General features: G+C 48.1%; 1 protein-coding gene across 1 annotated transcript; it reads right to left on the minus strand.

Moving 5' to 3' along the window:
• Positions 1–296: 296 nt before the first annotated feature.
• LOC137562324 (uncharacterized) lies at positions 297–1,393 on the minus strand. Its single transcript, XM_068273661.1, has 2 exons — positions 1,278–1,393; positions 297–1,173 (listed from the first exon to the last, which is right to left on the minus strand). Exons 1-2 carry the CDS (start codon positions 1,391–1,393, stop codon positions 297–299), a joined length of 993 nt encoding a protein of 330 aa, XP_068129762.1.
• Between the last annotated feature and the right edge of the window lie 15,903 nt (positions 1,394–17,296).

Here is a 17,296-nt window from a genome sequence, read left to right on the forward strand (position 1 = left end):
GGTGGGGTGGTGGTGATCAGCACTGGTGTGAAACAGTCCCTGCCAGGTAAAGTGTTGTCTCTGTACCTCCTTGGTTGAAAACAGTTCTGTTGAAGACTTGTGGTACAGACACAAACTAGGCACAGTGGGGGTGGGGTGGTGGTGATCAGCACTGGTGTGAAACAGTCCCTGGCAGGTAAAGTGTTGTCTCTGTACCTCCTTAGTTGGAAACAGTTCTGTTGAAGACTTGTGGTACAGACACAAACTAGGCTCAGTGATCAGCACTGGTGTGAAACAGTCCATGTCTATTTTTTTTTTTAAATCTTGCTGTACTGAAATGGTATGGAACCTTCGCGAGACACAAAGTAGTTAGCAAATCTGCCACGTACATCTCCGGCTTCATTGCTGCCTCTACAAGAAACACTCTGAGTGTCTGTGAAAGGATGATCTGGGACCTCATCTGAGTTAATGCCTTCTTTCATGCGTACATAATTATGGAGAACGCATGCGGCCTTCACTACATTATCCACATTATCAGGTGTCATGATTAGTGTAGAGTGGAACACCCTCCATTTGTTTGATAAAATCCCAAAGGCACATTCAACATACCTTCGTGCTTTAGTGAGGCGATAATTGAAGACACGTTTTCTAATATCCAAATCTCTCTTTGGGAAAGGCTTCATGAGGTTTGTATGCAGAGCAAAGGCCTCATCTCCTACAAGTACATGTGGGAAAGGCTGTCCACCATCAGCAATGGGACAGGGGGTGGGGAGATTTAATTCCCCTGCATACAATTTCTGACCAATACTGCAGGAACGGAATATGTGAGAGTCTGCAGTACTCCCATAGGACCCCACATCCACTGCAATGAACTTGTACTGTGCATCAACCACAGCCATAAGCACAATTGAGAAATACTTCTTGTAGTTAAAATATTTAGAACCGGTTCCTGTCGGTAGCTGGATACGTATGTGCTTTCCGTCGACGGCACCGACACAATTTGGAAAATTTGCTTTGGCTTTGAAGCCTCGGGCTGCCTCTTTCCAGGTAGCCTCAGTTGGTTCTGGCATATAAAGTGGTTGGAGTACCTCCCAAATCCGCCGGCAAGTGTCATGCACTATCCCATGTATAGTTGATCTTCCCAACCTAAACTGATAATGCAATGAGGCAAAAGACTCTCCAGAAGCAAGAAACCTGAGGACGAGGAGGAAAATAGTATTAAAATACACAAAAAATACGAGTTGGACACAAAAGTATAAAAAAACAAACACCATAAACAAAAAAAAAACCTTACTCACCGTAAGGTCAGCAACAGTCTTTCGGCTGGACTGACCGGCATCCGCATGTTGGTGCGCTGTCTCCGAATAAGTGGCGACACCAACATCAGGAGTTCATCGAATGACGACACAGACATCCGAACATAACGGTGAAACTTCTCGGGGTGTCTTCTTAAGTCTTTATAAAGGGCCATAAAGACACCCTTAGTAGACCTCTGAGCTGTTATGGGATGTACCCATGTACGATGACGCACAACCCTCTGAGGCGAAGACCGCTTCATCAGAAGCATCCTCAAAGAAAGAAGCTTCAGCTGCAGCAGACTAGCCTCACACTGATCCATATTGAAAGTCAAAAACGCAATTCCTGGGGACAACTACCAGAGCTCAAAGACAAAATGTCGATATCACTCAGGAGTACAGGAAGTACAAACCTATGACGAATTTCCACTTCCAGGTACAGTTGTTCTGCCCCTTTTTATGACTACTTCCTCTTTAACAGGCGTCTAACTATCAAACGCTACCAAACGCTGTTGAACGCGTACGCTCACTGGAACGCTGACAACCGCAGGCAAATAGTTTTGTTCAAACGACATGACGATTTGTGTCGTTCGGCGTTCAGCGGTTGAACGCTTATAGACGCGGACGCAGCGCAGACGTTCGTGTGAACCGGCCCTTAAACCTCTGTGTTTAACCCTTCCAATGCTGGTCTAGTAAAAAAAAAATGCTTTTTGCATATAATATGCTGTAAATAATATTTTAGAGCAAAGTTGAAATGCAGGGTTATATTCCGCTTTAAACAGAGTTTAGGGGCTCAGGGGAAGGAGTGCAGAACTAAAGATTCAAGCAAAAACTTTCCCTTGCTGTAATATATTTTTCTTTTACATTTACATAGTTCTAAACATTCCAAACTGTGATGAGAAGCTGACTGAGCTCTGCTTCATGTCACTGCAGTTAATGGGAGTCACTGATCACACATGCAGCATTATTTGGGAAAAGATCACTTCAGCTGTCAGGACAGCAGCCATGAAATGTCTGGCAAGAGTAGCACTCTTCTGGCCTTGCCCTTACTCTGTTCATCCAGAAGGCCAGATTATTTGTTCATTATTTGCAGAAACACATCCTACTATTCCCCTTAAAAGAAATTCCAGCTGAAATTAAGAATTTGGCAAAGATCTGCACAGATAAAGCAACAATATATTTTCCTCCCTGAAAAGAAATATCGGATCACTTATATTAATCCAAGCATTGTGAAGATGATGCATCATTAGGTTCCCATTTACAATTAATTTAGGTGTCAGCATTGGCGCAGATCTGGCTAGTTATGCACAATGCTTTTCATATGCAAATACATCAATGTTCAGCAGATAGGCAACACATATTCAGTAACATGAATGAATGCTACAAATGCAGACTAAATGGACAGCCGGATCAGGCTCCATGTATTCAGCTGCAGTGCATGTAAACACCAAAGATGCTGAAGTGTAACACAGAAACACAATATCCATTTATGCTTCTAGTGCCCTTTTAAATGGAATGCAAGCAAGATAATCTTGCAACCTTCTAATATCAGTGACTTGCCCATTATGATTTCAGCCCAGTCAGGTAAAACTGCAACAGAGATTTCAAATAACAATTTGTGCAGCATAGAAGAGATTATTTTGGCACAACATGTGCAGAATTTCTTACACGTTTCTAGATGCAAGCCCCGTTCACAGTGATCAGATGTGTTGCAGAATAACTCTGCATGTCAACTCATTGTCCATACAATTCTATGTGGCTATTCGCATTACTGTGTTGTAACGGATTGCGTTATTCTAACTCTCTGCATACAGGCTTTGTATTAAAGTCTATGTCCTGTCTCCATTACAGTACACGCAAATTATAACGCATGTGTTATGCAACTGAACCACTGTTATTATTACAAAGTGCTTTACAAAGTATTTTGTAATGATACAACCTGAACCCCGTGCCTGCGACGAGTCGGGCTCTTCCGGCTTGCGTTCCACGCCGGCTCAGTCTGCGGCTGCAGGCAGAAGCGTGCGTTCCAAAGGACGCATGGGACGTACGCGTCCAGCCTATGCGAGCAGGCGGCAGGCGTACCGGAAGTGACGCATCGAAACGTACGCGTCTGACGCGGCGGAAGTGACGCGTGCGGTAGGCTTATAAGCGTTTCCAGAACGCGGCTGCACGCCTGTTATAGCGTGTATTTTGCCGCATGTAGGCTAGTGTGAGCTTGCTCCAGACCTTGTTATTGTGATAAGCCTCTGTTTGGTTTCTGAGTCTCAGCGTTGCTCTTGGCTAGGTTAGCCTGAGTTCCTGGCTGCTGTGACTCAGTTCCAGTCATTGTTCCCTGATCTGATACTTGTGCATGACCCGGCTTGTAGTTAGACCACTCTCTGTCTTGTCCCTTTGTACCTCAGTCATCTGACACCAGTGTTTGACCCGGCTTGTATTTCGACCATTCTTTGTCTCGCCCCTGTGTACCTCTGCCATCTGATTCCGATAACGACCCGGCTTGTATTAGACCATCCGCCTGCCTCTCTGCAACTTAGCAGGGCAGGAGTCGGTGCCGGTCGTGACCTTACGGTCGGCTGACCGTTACATTATAACAGGCCCCAAAATACCCATTAGGGGATATATACTCATACATGGAGGATTTGCAAAGGCAGATTGATCAGCTGGCCGCGATGGTCAAGGGCCTCGCTGACATGGTGACTCCGTTGGCACAGGCTGCGGCTGCGGCTATCCCTCTGGGAGATGAGCCGGATGATGCTGCTGACTTCCCAGTGGCTCCGGCGGCCCAGGCGGCCCCGCCGCCCATCCCACCTGCAGCACTTGTTGCAGAACCCAAACTTCCACTCCCTGAGAAGTTCTCAGGAGATCGTGGCACGTTTAGCAACTTCATGAACTCTTGCATGATGTATTTCTTTGTCAGGCCGCAAGCCACGGGGACGGAAACACAGAGGGTGGCCTTGGTAATCTCGTTGCTACAGGGAGATCCACAGGCCTGGGCCTATAGCCTTCCTCCGGGGCATCCTGCTCTCGCCTCAGTGGAGGAATTCTTCCAAGCCATGGGTGTGCTGTATTCAGACCCAGATATTACCACCACCGCTTCACACAAGATCAGGACCCTAAAACAAGGGAAGAACACGGCTGAGGTGTACGCATCTGAGTTCAGGCATTGGTCAGTGGCCTCCAGATGGAATGATCCAGCACTTGTGGATCAGTTCAACTTCGGCCTATCAGAGCCAGTTAAGGACCACTTGGTCAATTACCCTCCGGCCAAGACGCTGGATGAGGCAATCACCCTTGCCATCAGGGTGGATCGCCGGATACGTCAGAGACGCTCAGAGCGGTCAGGAACAGGGAGTGTTGCACCCATGGTGGCGGGCCTGCTCAGCCCACCTACACCGACCGAAGAGCCCATGCAGATCGGGGCATCTAAGTTGTCAGCTGCGGAGAAGACACGCAGACGATCCCAAGGACTATGCCTGTACTGTGGGGGTGCCGGCCACATGGTCCGCACTTGCCCTGAGAAGAAGTCGGGAAATGCCAGCTCCTAGATGAATTGGAGGAAGTTCATCCGGGCGGGCAGGTAATTCCTCTCAAAAACCAACGCTTTCTAGTACCTTTCAGTCTGGATTGGAAGAAAAAGGGGATAACAGGGCAGGCTTTTATTGCGGGGCTGCAGGGAATTTTCTGGATATATCTGTAGCCGCTCGGTTAAATATTCCCTCGTTGCCTCTCCAAAGTCCGCTACGGGTCACCGCCATCGATGACTCACCGTTAGAGTTAGCCACCTCTGTGGCGATGACCCCGGAGTTGCACCTGAAAATCAGGGCTCTGCATTCAGAGAAGATAACGTTCTTCCTTCTGAACATGCCATCCACACCGTTGGTACTTGTTTTGCCGTGGCTGAAACAACACAATCCGGTGTTGGATTGGCGTACGGGGCAACTTGTTAATTGGTCGAGGTTCTGTCACCAGAATTGCCTTCCAACATTACCTCTCCTCAGCACCCAAGTAACGTCGTCACAGATTCCCTGGCCCTACAGGGAATTTGCCGACGTATTCTCACCCCAGGCAGTGGAGGAGCTGCCTCCACACCGCCCCTATGACTGCCCAATAGATCTTCTGCCGGGAACCATGCCCCCCCGGGGTCATTTGTATAGCTTATCGGGCCCTGAGCGCTCAGCGATGCGGGAGTATATCCGTGAAAACCTAGAGAAAGGGTTCATCCGGCCTTCCAGCTCTCCGGCAGGGGCGGGATTCTTTTTCGTAGAGAAGAAGGATGGTGGGCTCAGACCCTGTATTGATTATAGGGGGCTGAACACTATCACTATAAAGAACCGCTATCCGCTTCTATTGATCGAGAATCTATTTGGACAGGTGGCCGGGGCTCGGGTGTTCACTAAGTTAGACCTGAGAGGGGCGTACAACCTCATTCATATGCGGCAGAGGGATGAATGGAAGACTGCGTTTAATACTCACGACGGGCATTATGAGTATTTGGTAATGCCTTTCGGGCTCTGCAATGCCCCCGCAGTCTTCCAGGAGTTCATCAACGACATCTTTCGAGACTTCCTCGGGAAGTTAGTCATTGTCTATTTAGATGATATTCTCATCTACTCCCCGACCCTCGCAGAACATCGACACCAGGTCCGCAGGGTGCTGCAGAAACTGAGAGAGAACCGCTTGTACGCCAAGCTCGAAAAATGTATTTTTGAAACCAACCAGGTACCATTTTTGGGGTACGTGGTATTGGATTCTGGGCAGACCATGGACGCGGCAAAGGTGTCCGCGGTCCTCAACTGGCCACAACCCGGCAATCTCAAGGCTCAAGAGATTCTTGGGATTTGCCAACTACTATAGGAGGTTTATCCAGGGATACTCGTTGAAGGTGGCGCCTCTGACCGATCTGACTAAGAAGGGAGCCGATCACAGTCAGTGGTCACCCCAAGCCCAGTTAGCATTCAAGACCCTGAAGGAGGCTTTTTGCTCCGCACCCATTCTCACGCACCCCGACGTCACCCGTCCCTTCATTGTGGAGGTGGATGCCTCTGAGATTGGGGTAGGAGCGGTCCTCTCCCAGTATTCGGGAAGCCCAGAAAAATTACATCCCTGTGCCTACCTGTCCAAGAGGTTCTCCCCGGCGGAGCGGAACTACGATATCGGGAACAGGGAGTTATTGGGAATAAAGTGGACATTCGAGGAATGGAGACAATGGCTAGAGGGGGCGGCTCACCCAGTCACCGTGTACACAGATCATACGAATCTGGAGTACATCAAGTCCGCCAAGAGGTTGACTCCTAGACAGGCCCAGTGGGCGCTATTTTTCTCTCAGTTCTATTTCACCATCACATACAAGCCAGGTCCTAAGAATGTGAAGGCAGATGCCTTGTCGCGGGTGTTTAGGCCCAGTTCCAACGAAACCCAAACTCCCGAGCCAATAGTGCCCTCGCAATGTATCATTGCAACTATGTCCACCTCAGTGCCAGACACAGACTTAATGAATATTCTTTCTCCCTGTCAAGGTGATGCTCCTTCGGGAAAACCTGCCGGGCGGTTGTACGTTCCCCCCCCAGTGGAGGCTCAAGGTCTTACAGCATTTCCATGAGGATAAAGCAGCAGGTCATCCGGGAGAAAACAAGACAAGGGAGCTGCTGTCGCGTTGGGTGTGGTGGCCATCGCTGAGTCAAGATTCCAAGGCATTTGTGAAAGAGTGTGCCACTTGTGCCTGCAGTAAAGTATCCCGGACTGCGCCCAGTGGGCTGCTACGGTCCTTACCTATTCCATCAAAGCCCTGGACAGATATATCCATGGACTTTATTGTAGACCTTCCTGCCTCCAAAGGGTGTACTGTTATTTGGGTCACTGTGGACCGATTTAGCAAGATGGCACATCTTGTTCCTTTGATTAATCTACCTTCGGCAAAAGAGTTGGCTAAGCTTTTTATTTCGCATGTGTTCAGACTCCATGGGGTGCCTGAAAGGATTGTCTCCGACAGGGGGGTCCAGTTTGTCTCTCGGTTCTGGCAGGCCTTTTTGCTCCCGGCTGGGAGTTACCTTGTCCTTCTCATCGGGATTCCACCCTGAGACCAATGGCCAGACCGAGAGAATAAATCAATCGATAGAGCAGTACTTGCGATGCTTTGTAGCCAGCAACCAGGAGGAATGGGCGGCGTACCTCCCGTTCGCAGAATTCGCCCTGAACAACCAGGTGAGTACTTCTGCGGGCATGTCTCCATTTCAGGTAGTTACCGGACTGAATCCAAAATTTTCTCCACTGTCAGGGACTCCATCAAACCTACCCGCCGTCGAGAATTGGGTAACCCATATGATAGAAATTTGGAAACAGGTTCGGGGGAACTTAAGTAAGGCCGTAGACAAACAGAAACGCTCTTTCGACAAACGTCGGTCACGAGAACCGGACTTGTCTCCGGGGGATCTTGTTTGGGTGTCCACCAGGAACATCCCGTTGCGACAACCTACGCCCAAGTTAGGTCCATGATTTATCGGACCGTTCCCTATCATTAGAAAGTTGAATGAAGTGGCCTATAAGGTTAAGCTACCTGACTCCCTCAGAGTCGGAAATTCCTTTCACGTATCTTTACTGAAACCAGCTAAAGAGTCTCAGACCTCCACGTCCCCACCACCTCCCGTGTCAGTATTAGGTGAGACAGAATACGAGGTGGAGAAAATTCTGGACTCAAGAAGGGTTAGGAACTCTTTGCAATATCTGATCGACTAGAAGGGATACGGACCGGAGGAGAGATGCTGGATTCCGGCGAGACAGGTGAATGCTCAAGAGCTGGTTCAGGAATTTCATGCTAATTTCTCCAACAAACCAGGGGTAGAGTGCCCAGAGGACACTCCTCAGGGGGGGGGATAGTGTAACGATACAACCTGATCCCCGTGACTGCGACGAGTCGGGCTCTTCCGGCTTGCATTCCACACCGGCTCAGTCTGCGGCTGCAGGCAGAAGCGTGCGTTCCAAAGGACGCATGGGACGTACGCGTCCAGCCTATGCGAGCAGGCGGCAGGCGTACCGGAAGTGACGCGTCGAAACGTACGCGTCTGACGCGGCGGAAGTGACGCGTGCGGTAGGCTTATAAGCGTTTCCGATACGCGGCTGCACGCCTGTTAATGCGTGTATTTTGTCGCATGTAGGCTAGTGTGAGCTTGCTCCAGACCTTGTTATTGTGATAAGCCTCTGTTTGGTTTCTGAGTCTCAGCGTTGCTCTTGGCTAGGTTAGCCTGAGTTCCTGGCTGCTGTGACTCAGTTCCAGTCATTGTTCCCTGATCTGATACTTGTGCATGACCCGGCTTGTAGTTAGACCACTCTCTGTCTTGTCCCTTTGTACCTCAGTCATCTGACACCAGTGTTTGACCCGGCTTGTATTTCGACCATTCTTTGTCTCGCCCCTGTGTACCTCTGCCATCTGATTCCGATAACGACCCGGCTTGTATTAGACCATCCGCCTGCCTCTCTGCAACTTAGCAGGGCAGGAGTCGGTGCCGGTCGTGACGTTACGGTCGGCTGACCGTTACAGTATAATATCTTTACACTAACTCTCCCTCAGAGGGGCTCACAATCTACTCCTTACCATAGTCATATGTCTATGTATGTATATATGTATGTATGTATTGTGTAGTGTGTGTATCATAGTCTGGGGCCAATTTAGGGGAAGACAATTAACTTATCTGTATGTTTTGGGGATGTGAGAGGAAACCGGAGTACCCAGAGGAAACCCACATAGACACGGGGAGAACATACATACTATGTCTGTGCAGATAGTGCATTGGCTGAGATCAGAACTGGAACCCAGCGTTGAAAGGTGAGATTTCTAACCACTACGCCCAAAATACAACAATTTGTCATTTATTTTAATTCTGATGGTTAAGTGACTATCGATCTTGTATTGCAGCATTAGCATCCCAAGATCAAATCTCAGTTTGTATTTTGGATGTATTTTCTTGAGTTGTCTCTGACTCTTCAGTTTCCTTGCACAGCCAACAAACTTACTGTAGGTTAATTGCCTCTTATACTTGCCCCCCCCCCTTTCCCCTCCAAAAAATGGCCCTAGTTTGTAAATAAATACATAACATTATGCAAAACTTTATGAGGAATAAGGAAGTACATGAACTGTTTGATGTACAATGTGAGACCACCACAAAAGTGTGAGGATACAGTTGTAGAAATTGCAAAAATGATAACGGGAATCCGAACTCAGTTGGGTCCATGCTGCTGCATAGGCACACACTAGTGCCCTGTGGAGGAGGAGAAGGGAAGCCTTCCAAAGTGAGTACCCATTTGGGGCACTTTTTTCCCTATAGGTTTTCTTTAAAGAAGTACTGTGAGGGGGGGGGGGGGTGTAGGGAAAAAGAGTTGAACTTACCTGGGGCTTCTAATGGTCCCCTGCAGACATCCTGTGCCCGCACAGCCACTCACCGATGCTCCGGTCCCCGCCTCCAGTTCACTTCCAGAATTTGAAACTTTAAAGTCAGAAAACCACAACGCCTGCTTTGCCATGTCCTTGCTCCAGCTGACATCACCAGGAGCGTACTTTGCAGGCCCAGACCATACTGGGACTGCGCAGTACACTCCCGGTGATGTCAGCGGGAGCGAGGACACGGCCGTGCAGGTGCAGTAGTTTTCTGACTACTTTGCAAATTTTGGAAGTGAACCAGAGGCAGGGACCGGAGCATCGGTGAGGGCTGCGCGGGCACAGGACGTCTGCAGGGGACCTTTAATAGCCCCAGGTAAGTTCAACGCTTTTCCCCCTACAGTACTCCTTTAATGCAATAATCTATCTTATTAACAGAGTAACCAAGCAGCTCAGGGTGACCCAAACTACTAGGAATGTATAGGGGGATAAAAGGAACCAAAATGCCCTCCTACTAAAAAAGCAAAGCTTGGTGTAATTTGCCTTCTTAAAACAGAAGGAAATTTGCAATAATTCAGTTATAAGTGAACATTTGTGGTTACCCACAATGCTCTACTGAATATGCAAATTATCCCTTTTCGCCCTTGTTAAGCCAAGCAAGCATCCAGAACCGCTGGTGTATAGCAAGCTTATAGCTTTAAGTTTTACACAGCCTTATCAAACCCACATGTAGACAGCCTGTTTCGGACTTTTGGTCTTTATCAGTACATGGCAGGGATTGATAAAGCTGTATGAAATAGGGCTTGGACGAGTACAACAGAGTAACCAAGCAGCTCAGGGTTAAGCTATCTTATTAACTAAGGCAAAGAGAAAGAGAAATACATAGATAAGTTAGTTCTGAAAATCATTGCTCTATATATCGCTGCACTATAGGGACTGCTTCCTTCTGAATGAAGGTTACACTAAAAAAAAAAAAAACCATATATGAAAACTATCCTACATTATGTCCCTTTTTACATGTCGTAAAGTAGCTCTAGTTTTTATTTTGATGTCGACTTGTAACTTGAGTCAACTATTGTTCTCATAAAAGTCAGCGACATACGGTACTCTTGCATGGATGTTAAGCCAGCTAATCACGTGGCATTATTCCGAATTCAAAGGCGTATGCTGTTTTTGCATCTGGCATCTTTTTATATGTATAGTATGCTGGATTGGGTTTAGCTGAACAGGTGGTTGATTTTGCTGAATTAAAATAAAACTTTACAAGCCTGAAAATAGAGCTCCCACCAGAGACCTTATTTTCTTTCGGCTTTAACCTACAGAGCCATGTCATAATCATGTCCTAATTTGTATGACTGAAAATCTCCAGACAAGTTATAATGTCACAACTTGGGATACTCTAGTTGCCTTTGAATCCACAATAGAGCTTCACACAGCTATTTCTCTGTGTCTCATCAAGAAATCTCTGGCTCCGTTAGAGACAGCACAACCACTGCCTGTCCCGTAAAATCCAGCTTTAACTGCCAAATATTTCCGTAACCATGAGACTGACAAAGAAACCACAGAAAATGGTTCCCCTGTCGAAGTCTGTGTTCTTAGATTTGGATCAGGCCAATTCTAAGCTGACCTCCTTTTATAGATCCCTTCCTTTACCTGATCAGCTCCAGTGTGCTAATGATTTAAATGATAACAAATCCAAAGCACGTTTCATGGGCTTAATTTTCCACTTGGAACTAAAGTTGATGATATCATATATTGACTTCGGCTCAGGCTGCAGCTGTTCTTCTTTACTCTACGACCGTTGTTTTCAATGAACTCTTGTCATTTCTTACTAAAGTTGGTCCACCTGCAGCTGCCGTGCTCTGGAGATTTCTTAAGACTTCTATGTCCCTCTGAACCTCTTGCTTTGCACTTTTAATCTCCATCTGGGACTGTGATCTAAGTTGACGTGCTGCTGCCAGACTTTTATTTAACTCAAATTTACAAAAATATTTTATTTACCATCGAACAAGCACTTATGTGCAGACTACTGTGTGCAGATTCTGTATAACCCTAAGCTGTGAGCTTGGCATCCTCTCCTTCTGCACTGTGGTCTAAACATATAAAAATGAACATTCTAGGGAACAGTTAAAAAGCACACATTCAGTAAGTACTCTGTAATAAAACCTGGACACATGTATAAACCATTACTGCAATCGCTCCTACAGACAGACTACATTGGAGTTAATGCAACTGTGGCAGATTTTTCATTATCCATATAATAATAACCTCAGTTTGTACTAAAGATGTTTTTAGCTGTGCAGTATATTGCAGCAGGTGAAGGCCTATCAGCCTAGCCTACCTGAAGACTATGGCCCATATGCAATTCATGTTTTCTCCTTAGTTTTCTCCTAGTTGATATTTTCACAACTTGTCAATAAAATGCCCTTTAAACCACAGCAAGGAAGAAAATAGTAACATTCATTTTGATAGTATCTTTTCACCTAGTTTTTGGTCATTTTCAAATTATAGAGTGCTGAAAACTTACTTAAAAAAGGAAATGAAAAATTATTTCCTAGGAGAAAAACTCGGGAGAAAGAGTTAATTCCCTATAGGCCTATGGCCCTTATTCAATTCGCTTTTTCTCCTAGGAGATAATTTTCCTTCTTCTGTTTAAGAAAACTCTTCAGCACTCTGCAACTGAAAAAGTTTCAAACAGTAGGTGAAAAGTTCTATTAACAATATTCTGAGTCAGGGCCGGGTTTACCATAAGGCACTGTAGGCACGTGCCTACAGGCACCTGATGATGGCAAGGCGGCTCACTCCCCTACCCAAGTGCCTCCCTCCTGCCTTACCTATGCAGAGTCCCAAGCGGAATGTAAATGAGAGGTTACTCACCCAGGTCTTCACATTCCACTGACCAGATCTCCCTCCCGATGGGGGCACCTCTAGCTACCTAATACTTGAGGGCACCTATAGCTAAATACTGAATACAGCAAGGAAGTAAGGGAGAAGTGACAGCTGGGCCAGCCTGCACACTTGCAGTGCAGTTTAGCGTGTGTTTGTGGGTTCATGCAGGGTAAAGTCTAGGGTGCCAGGACATCTGTGCCTATAGGCTCCTGTAATGTAAATCCAGGCCTGTTCTGAGTGTTTGCTTGCTGGTGGCTAAAAAGGCATGTAGCCTCTCTGGCGGTATGGACGAGCTGAGTTCGTCCAGCAAAAACTTGCAAAAAATGTTAATGACGAGCTGAGCTCGTCCATGCCGACAGGGAGATTTCCTGTTTCTCTGCCCCGCCGGCTGCATTTTTTTCTTATCAGAGGGATTCCCCATGATGGCTGGATGCCTGACTGCACGCTGTGGGTAGCGATCTGTGCTACCCACAGCGTGCAGAACAAGCATCCAGCCACCCTAGGGAATCCCTGGGCAGCCAGCGGGGCAGGGAATGTGCGGGGGATCCCCCTTGTATGTGGAGGCTGTGCTGGCGGGGGATCCCCCTCTGTGCGGGCGGGGGAACCCCTTTATATGGTGGCTGTTGCGGGCAGGGGATCCCCCTCTGTGCGGGCGGGGGGATCCCCCTTCTATTGTGGCTTTTGCGGGCGGGGGGATCCCCCTCTGTGCGGGTGGGGGAATCCCCCTTCTATTGTGGCTTTTGCGGGCGGGGGATCCCCCTCTGTGCGGGTGGGGGGATCCCCCTTCTATTGTGGCTGTTGCGGGCGGCCTATCCCCCTCCTCCCCCTCCCTCCCGATGTCCCCCCTCCCGATCTACTCCCCCCCCCTCTCTAAGCCCATTGAGTAAATAGATTTACTCACCGAGGGCTTTCTCCAGCGACGGCAGCAGCACTTCCTCCTCCATCTCCGAAGTCCCGGTCTCTGTACAGTTACATTACGAGGCTTGGTGACGTCTCGTAATGTAACTGTACAGAAAACGAGACTTCGAAGATGGAGGAGGAAGTGCTGCTGCCGTCGCTGGAGAAAGCCCTCGGTGAGTAAATCTATTTACTCAATGGGCTTAGAGAGGGGGGGGGGGAGGAGATCGGGAGGGGGGACATCGGGAGGGAGTTGGAGGAGGGGGATAGGCCGCCCGCAACAGCCACAATAGAAGGGGGATCCCCCCACCCGCACAGAGGGGGATCCCCCCGCCCGCAACAGCCACAATAGAAGGGGGATCCCCCCACCCGCACAGAGGGGGATCCCCCCGCCCGCAAAAGCCACAATAGAAGGGGGATCCCCCCACCCGCACAGAGGGGGATTCCCCCGCCCGCAAAAGCCACAATAGAAGGGGGATCCCCCCACCCGCACAGAGGGGGATCCCCCCGCCCGCAAAAGCCACAATAGAAGGGGGATCCCCCCACCCGCACAGAGGGGGATCCCCCCGCCCGCAAAAGGCACAATAGAAGGGGGATCCCCCACCCGCACAGAGGGGGATCCCCTGCCCGCAACAGCCACCATATAAAGGGGTTCCCTCCGCCCGCACAGAGGGGAATCCCCCGCCAGCACAGCCTCCACATACAAGGGGGATCTCCCGCACATTCTCTGCCCCGCTGGCTGCCCAGGGATTCCCTAGGGTGGCTGGATGCTTGTTCTGCATGCTGTGGGTAGCACAGATCGCTACCCACAGCGTGCTGGGGTGGGGGGGGGAGGATCGGGAGGGGGACATCTGGCTACCTATAAATCTGGCTAAACACCTGGCTCACTATATACCTGGCTAAACATCTGGCTCACTATATACCTGGCTAAACATCTGGCTCACTATATACCTGGCTAAACATCTGGCTCGCTATATACCTGGCTAAACATCTGGCTCGCTATATACCTGGCTAAACATCTGGCTCGCTATATACCTGGCTAAACACCTGGCTCACTATATACCTGGCTAACTATACTTGGCTAACTATACCTGGCTGCACATCTGGCTAACTATACCTGGCTGCACATCTGGCTAACTATACCTGGCTGCACATCTTCTACCTATACATCTGGGTCTTATACTCACCATTGGCATGCTGATCCCTCGTCGCGTACCTCTGATAGCTTCCCCAGTGTCTTCTTCCATGTCCCTTGGCGGATTTTGCTTCTTCCTCATGTCCCCCGTTGATCGGCGTTGATGACACCAGGGTCACACAGCGTCATCAACATCTTGCAGAAAACACTTTTTTTTTTTTTTAAATTGAATTCAATACAATAATCTGTATTAAATTTAATATTTAAAAAAAATTGGTTGCAAATTATTGGAAATTAATTGAAACACTTTTTGCACGGAAATCCTGGGGAAACTGAAAGCCAGGGTGGTTAATTGATTTTGTGTGAAAATATCATCTAGGAGGAAACTTAAGAGAAAAGTGAACTGAATAAGGTCCTATAAGTCTATTAGTACTACAACTATAGCAGCATAAAGATGTATAGAAAGGTAGTGGACATGCTCGTGTGTGACTAATATGTTGACATAATATACAGAATTGTCATAAAATAATTGACACACACTGCTTGCAAAAACAAAAGTTCTTGTAGGATCAAGAGTGTGTGTCATTGTGTTGTTAATAGTTTAGTGTTGTTTTAACCGCTGTTCACTTTACTGTATAAAGAAATGATCACACCAGGGCTCGGGCTTTACATTGCTAATTTCCTTACATCTATATAGGGCATACATGGGAAATGGGCTCTGTGGTAATTTTGAGTACCGGGGGAAGCTGCTAGTAAACTAATATTTTACTTTTACTCCTCCTAACCCTCTTTGCACACTAAACCACCCTCTTCCTACTCCTAAAACGAACGTACCCCTTGCCAATACCTCCATCATTAGCAACACTACCTTCATTGCTAAACACTTCCTCCACCGATATCTGCACTGCTTATAGCTCTAATTTATTAGGTTCCAGCAGCACCCAAATTATACAGTGGGTGTCACTATAGCCACAACTAACATTGCGGTCTATGCAGTGACCATTTTACCATTTGTTTGCCAACACCCGAATTACCTGATTTACCTTTAATTAATGCACACCAGGGCCGGGGCGAGGCAGAGGCGAGAGAGGCTCCAGCCTCAGGGTGCAGTGTAGGACGGGACGCACAACTTACTCAGCTATCAGTGCCCTATTGTGTTTAAAGCAGAGTGAAATAAGAAAAGGGGATACATGGCAGTGACTGCAAGCCAGATAACTAGAGAGTAAGGTGTTGGGGGCCCTTGGGCGAATCTTATTCTAATAGCAATCAGTGTGTGAAGGAAGGGTTGGGAGGGATGGAGGGGTACACTATGATGTTTAAAAACACACGATTGGTTCGCATGATGACCAGGGGCCCCGGACCTCCCTCACTGGCCAGGGCCCCAAGGCCAACATGCGATACCTGGAGGGGAGTGCAGGTGGGCCTGGACCTCTCACACCCAGGCTCTGGACCTCTCACATCCAGAAAACCCACCAACACTACCTCCATACTGAATGCTAAATTCAACACACACAAGCAATAGAACACAGCAGTACATGCATCCAGCTACATTTAAGTGGTCAGCAGGTGCTCGTCAGCCAATCAGGATGCACTGTCATACACCCTTTACCTGCCATACCACATCTAGCAGCCATTAGCATTCAGGTGGGAGGCTTCAGTTGGACGCCATCACAAGATTGCGTCGCTAGCAGGACCGCCCCGTGCAGGCATCCCTCCCACAGGGGTCCCTCCCTAACCGCTCACCTGTCCACCATGTCCTAGAGCTGAAAGAAAACATTTAAAAACACACGATTGGTTTGCATGATGACCAGGGGCCCTGGACCTCTCTCACTGGCCGGGGCCCCAAGGCCAACATGCGATACCTGGAGGGGAGTGCAGGTGGGCCTGGACCTCTCACACCCAGGCTCTGGACCTCTCACATCCAGAGAACCCACCAACACTACCTCCATACTGAATGCTAAATTCAACACACACAAGCAATAGAACACAGCAGTACATGCATCCAGCTACATTTAAGTGGTCAGCAGGTGCTCGTCAGCCAATCAGGATGCACTGTCATACACCCTTTACCTGCCATACCACATCTAGCAGCCATTAGCATTCAACTGAAGCCTCCTACCTGAATGCTAATGGCTGCTAGATGTGGTATGGCAGGTAAAGGGTGTATTACAATGCATCCTGATTGGCTGACGAGCACCTGCTGAACACTTAAATGTAGCTGGATGCATGTACTGCGGTGTTCTATTGCTTGTGTGTGTTGTACACTATGATGTCTCAGCCTTGGGTGCTGCAGGACCTTTTCCCGGCTCTGATGGACACATTTCATTATATTGATTTCAGGCACTGAATCGTAATTCCCTTGCTGCAAATAATTTATCAGAAAAACCTTGCCAATAGATGTCAGTACCAGCATCAGATAGAGTGCTGATGCCCAAACCAGAACCATCTAGCAAACATTTTTTTAATCAGGCACAGAGCACCCAAACCTTACATCCTCCACCACTAATTTATGGCTTTGGCATGCTACTAGCCAAGTCATGCACACAAAAATCAACTGCCTCACTCCTCACAGGTTGTTAAATCGCGAGTGCACATTATCTGACGGCAGAACATATAAAGTTAATAGAACATGAGGACAGACCTGAGAAACACTATGCACGGGCTAGCTCAGGGGTAGGGAACTTATGGCTCGAGAGCCAGATGTGGCTCTTTTGATGGTTACATCTGGCTCAC

Source organism: Hyperolius riggenbachi, chromosome 3 (genome assembly GCF_040937935.1).
Source record: "Hyperolius riggenbachi isolate aHypRig1 chromosome 3, aHypRig1.pri, whole genome shotgun sequence".
Classification (NCBI taxonomy): domain Eukaryota; kingdom Metazoa; phylum Chordata; class Amphibia; order Anura; family Hyperoliidae; genus Hyperolius; species Hyperolius riggenbachi.

Bases quoted from the DNA above. Each gene is read 5' to 3' on its own strand.
- LOC137562324 (XM_068273661.1), bottom strand. From the start codon at position 1,393: ATGTCTGTGTCGTCATTCGATGAACTCCTGATGTTGGTGTCGCCACTT. The intron at 1,174-1,277 runs GTGAGTAAGGTT...CCTCGTCCTCAG, and splicing joins AGACTGTTGCTGACCTTACG to GTTTCTTGCTTCTGGAGAGT.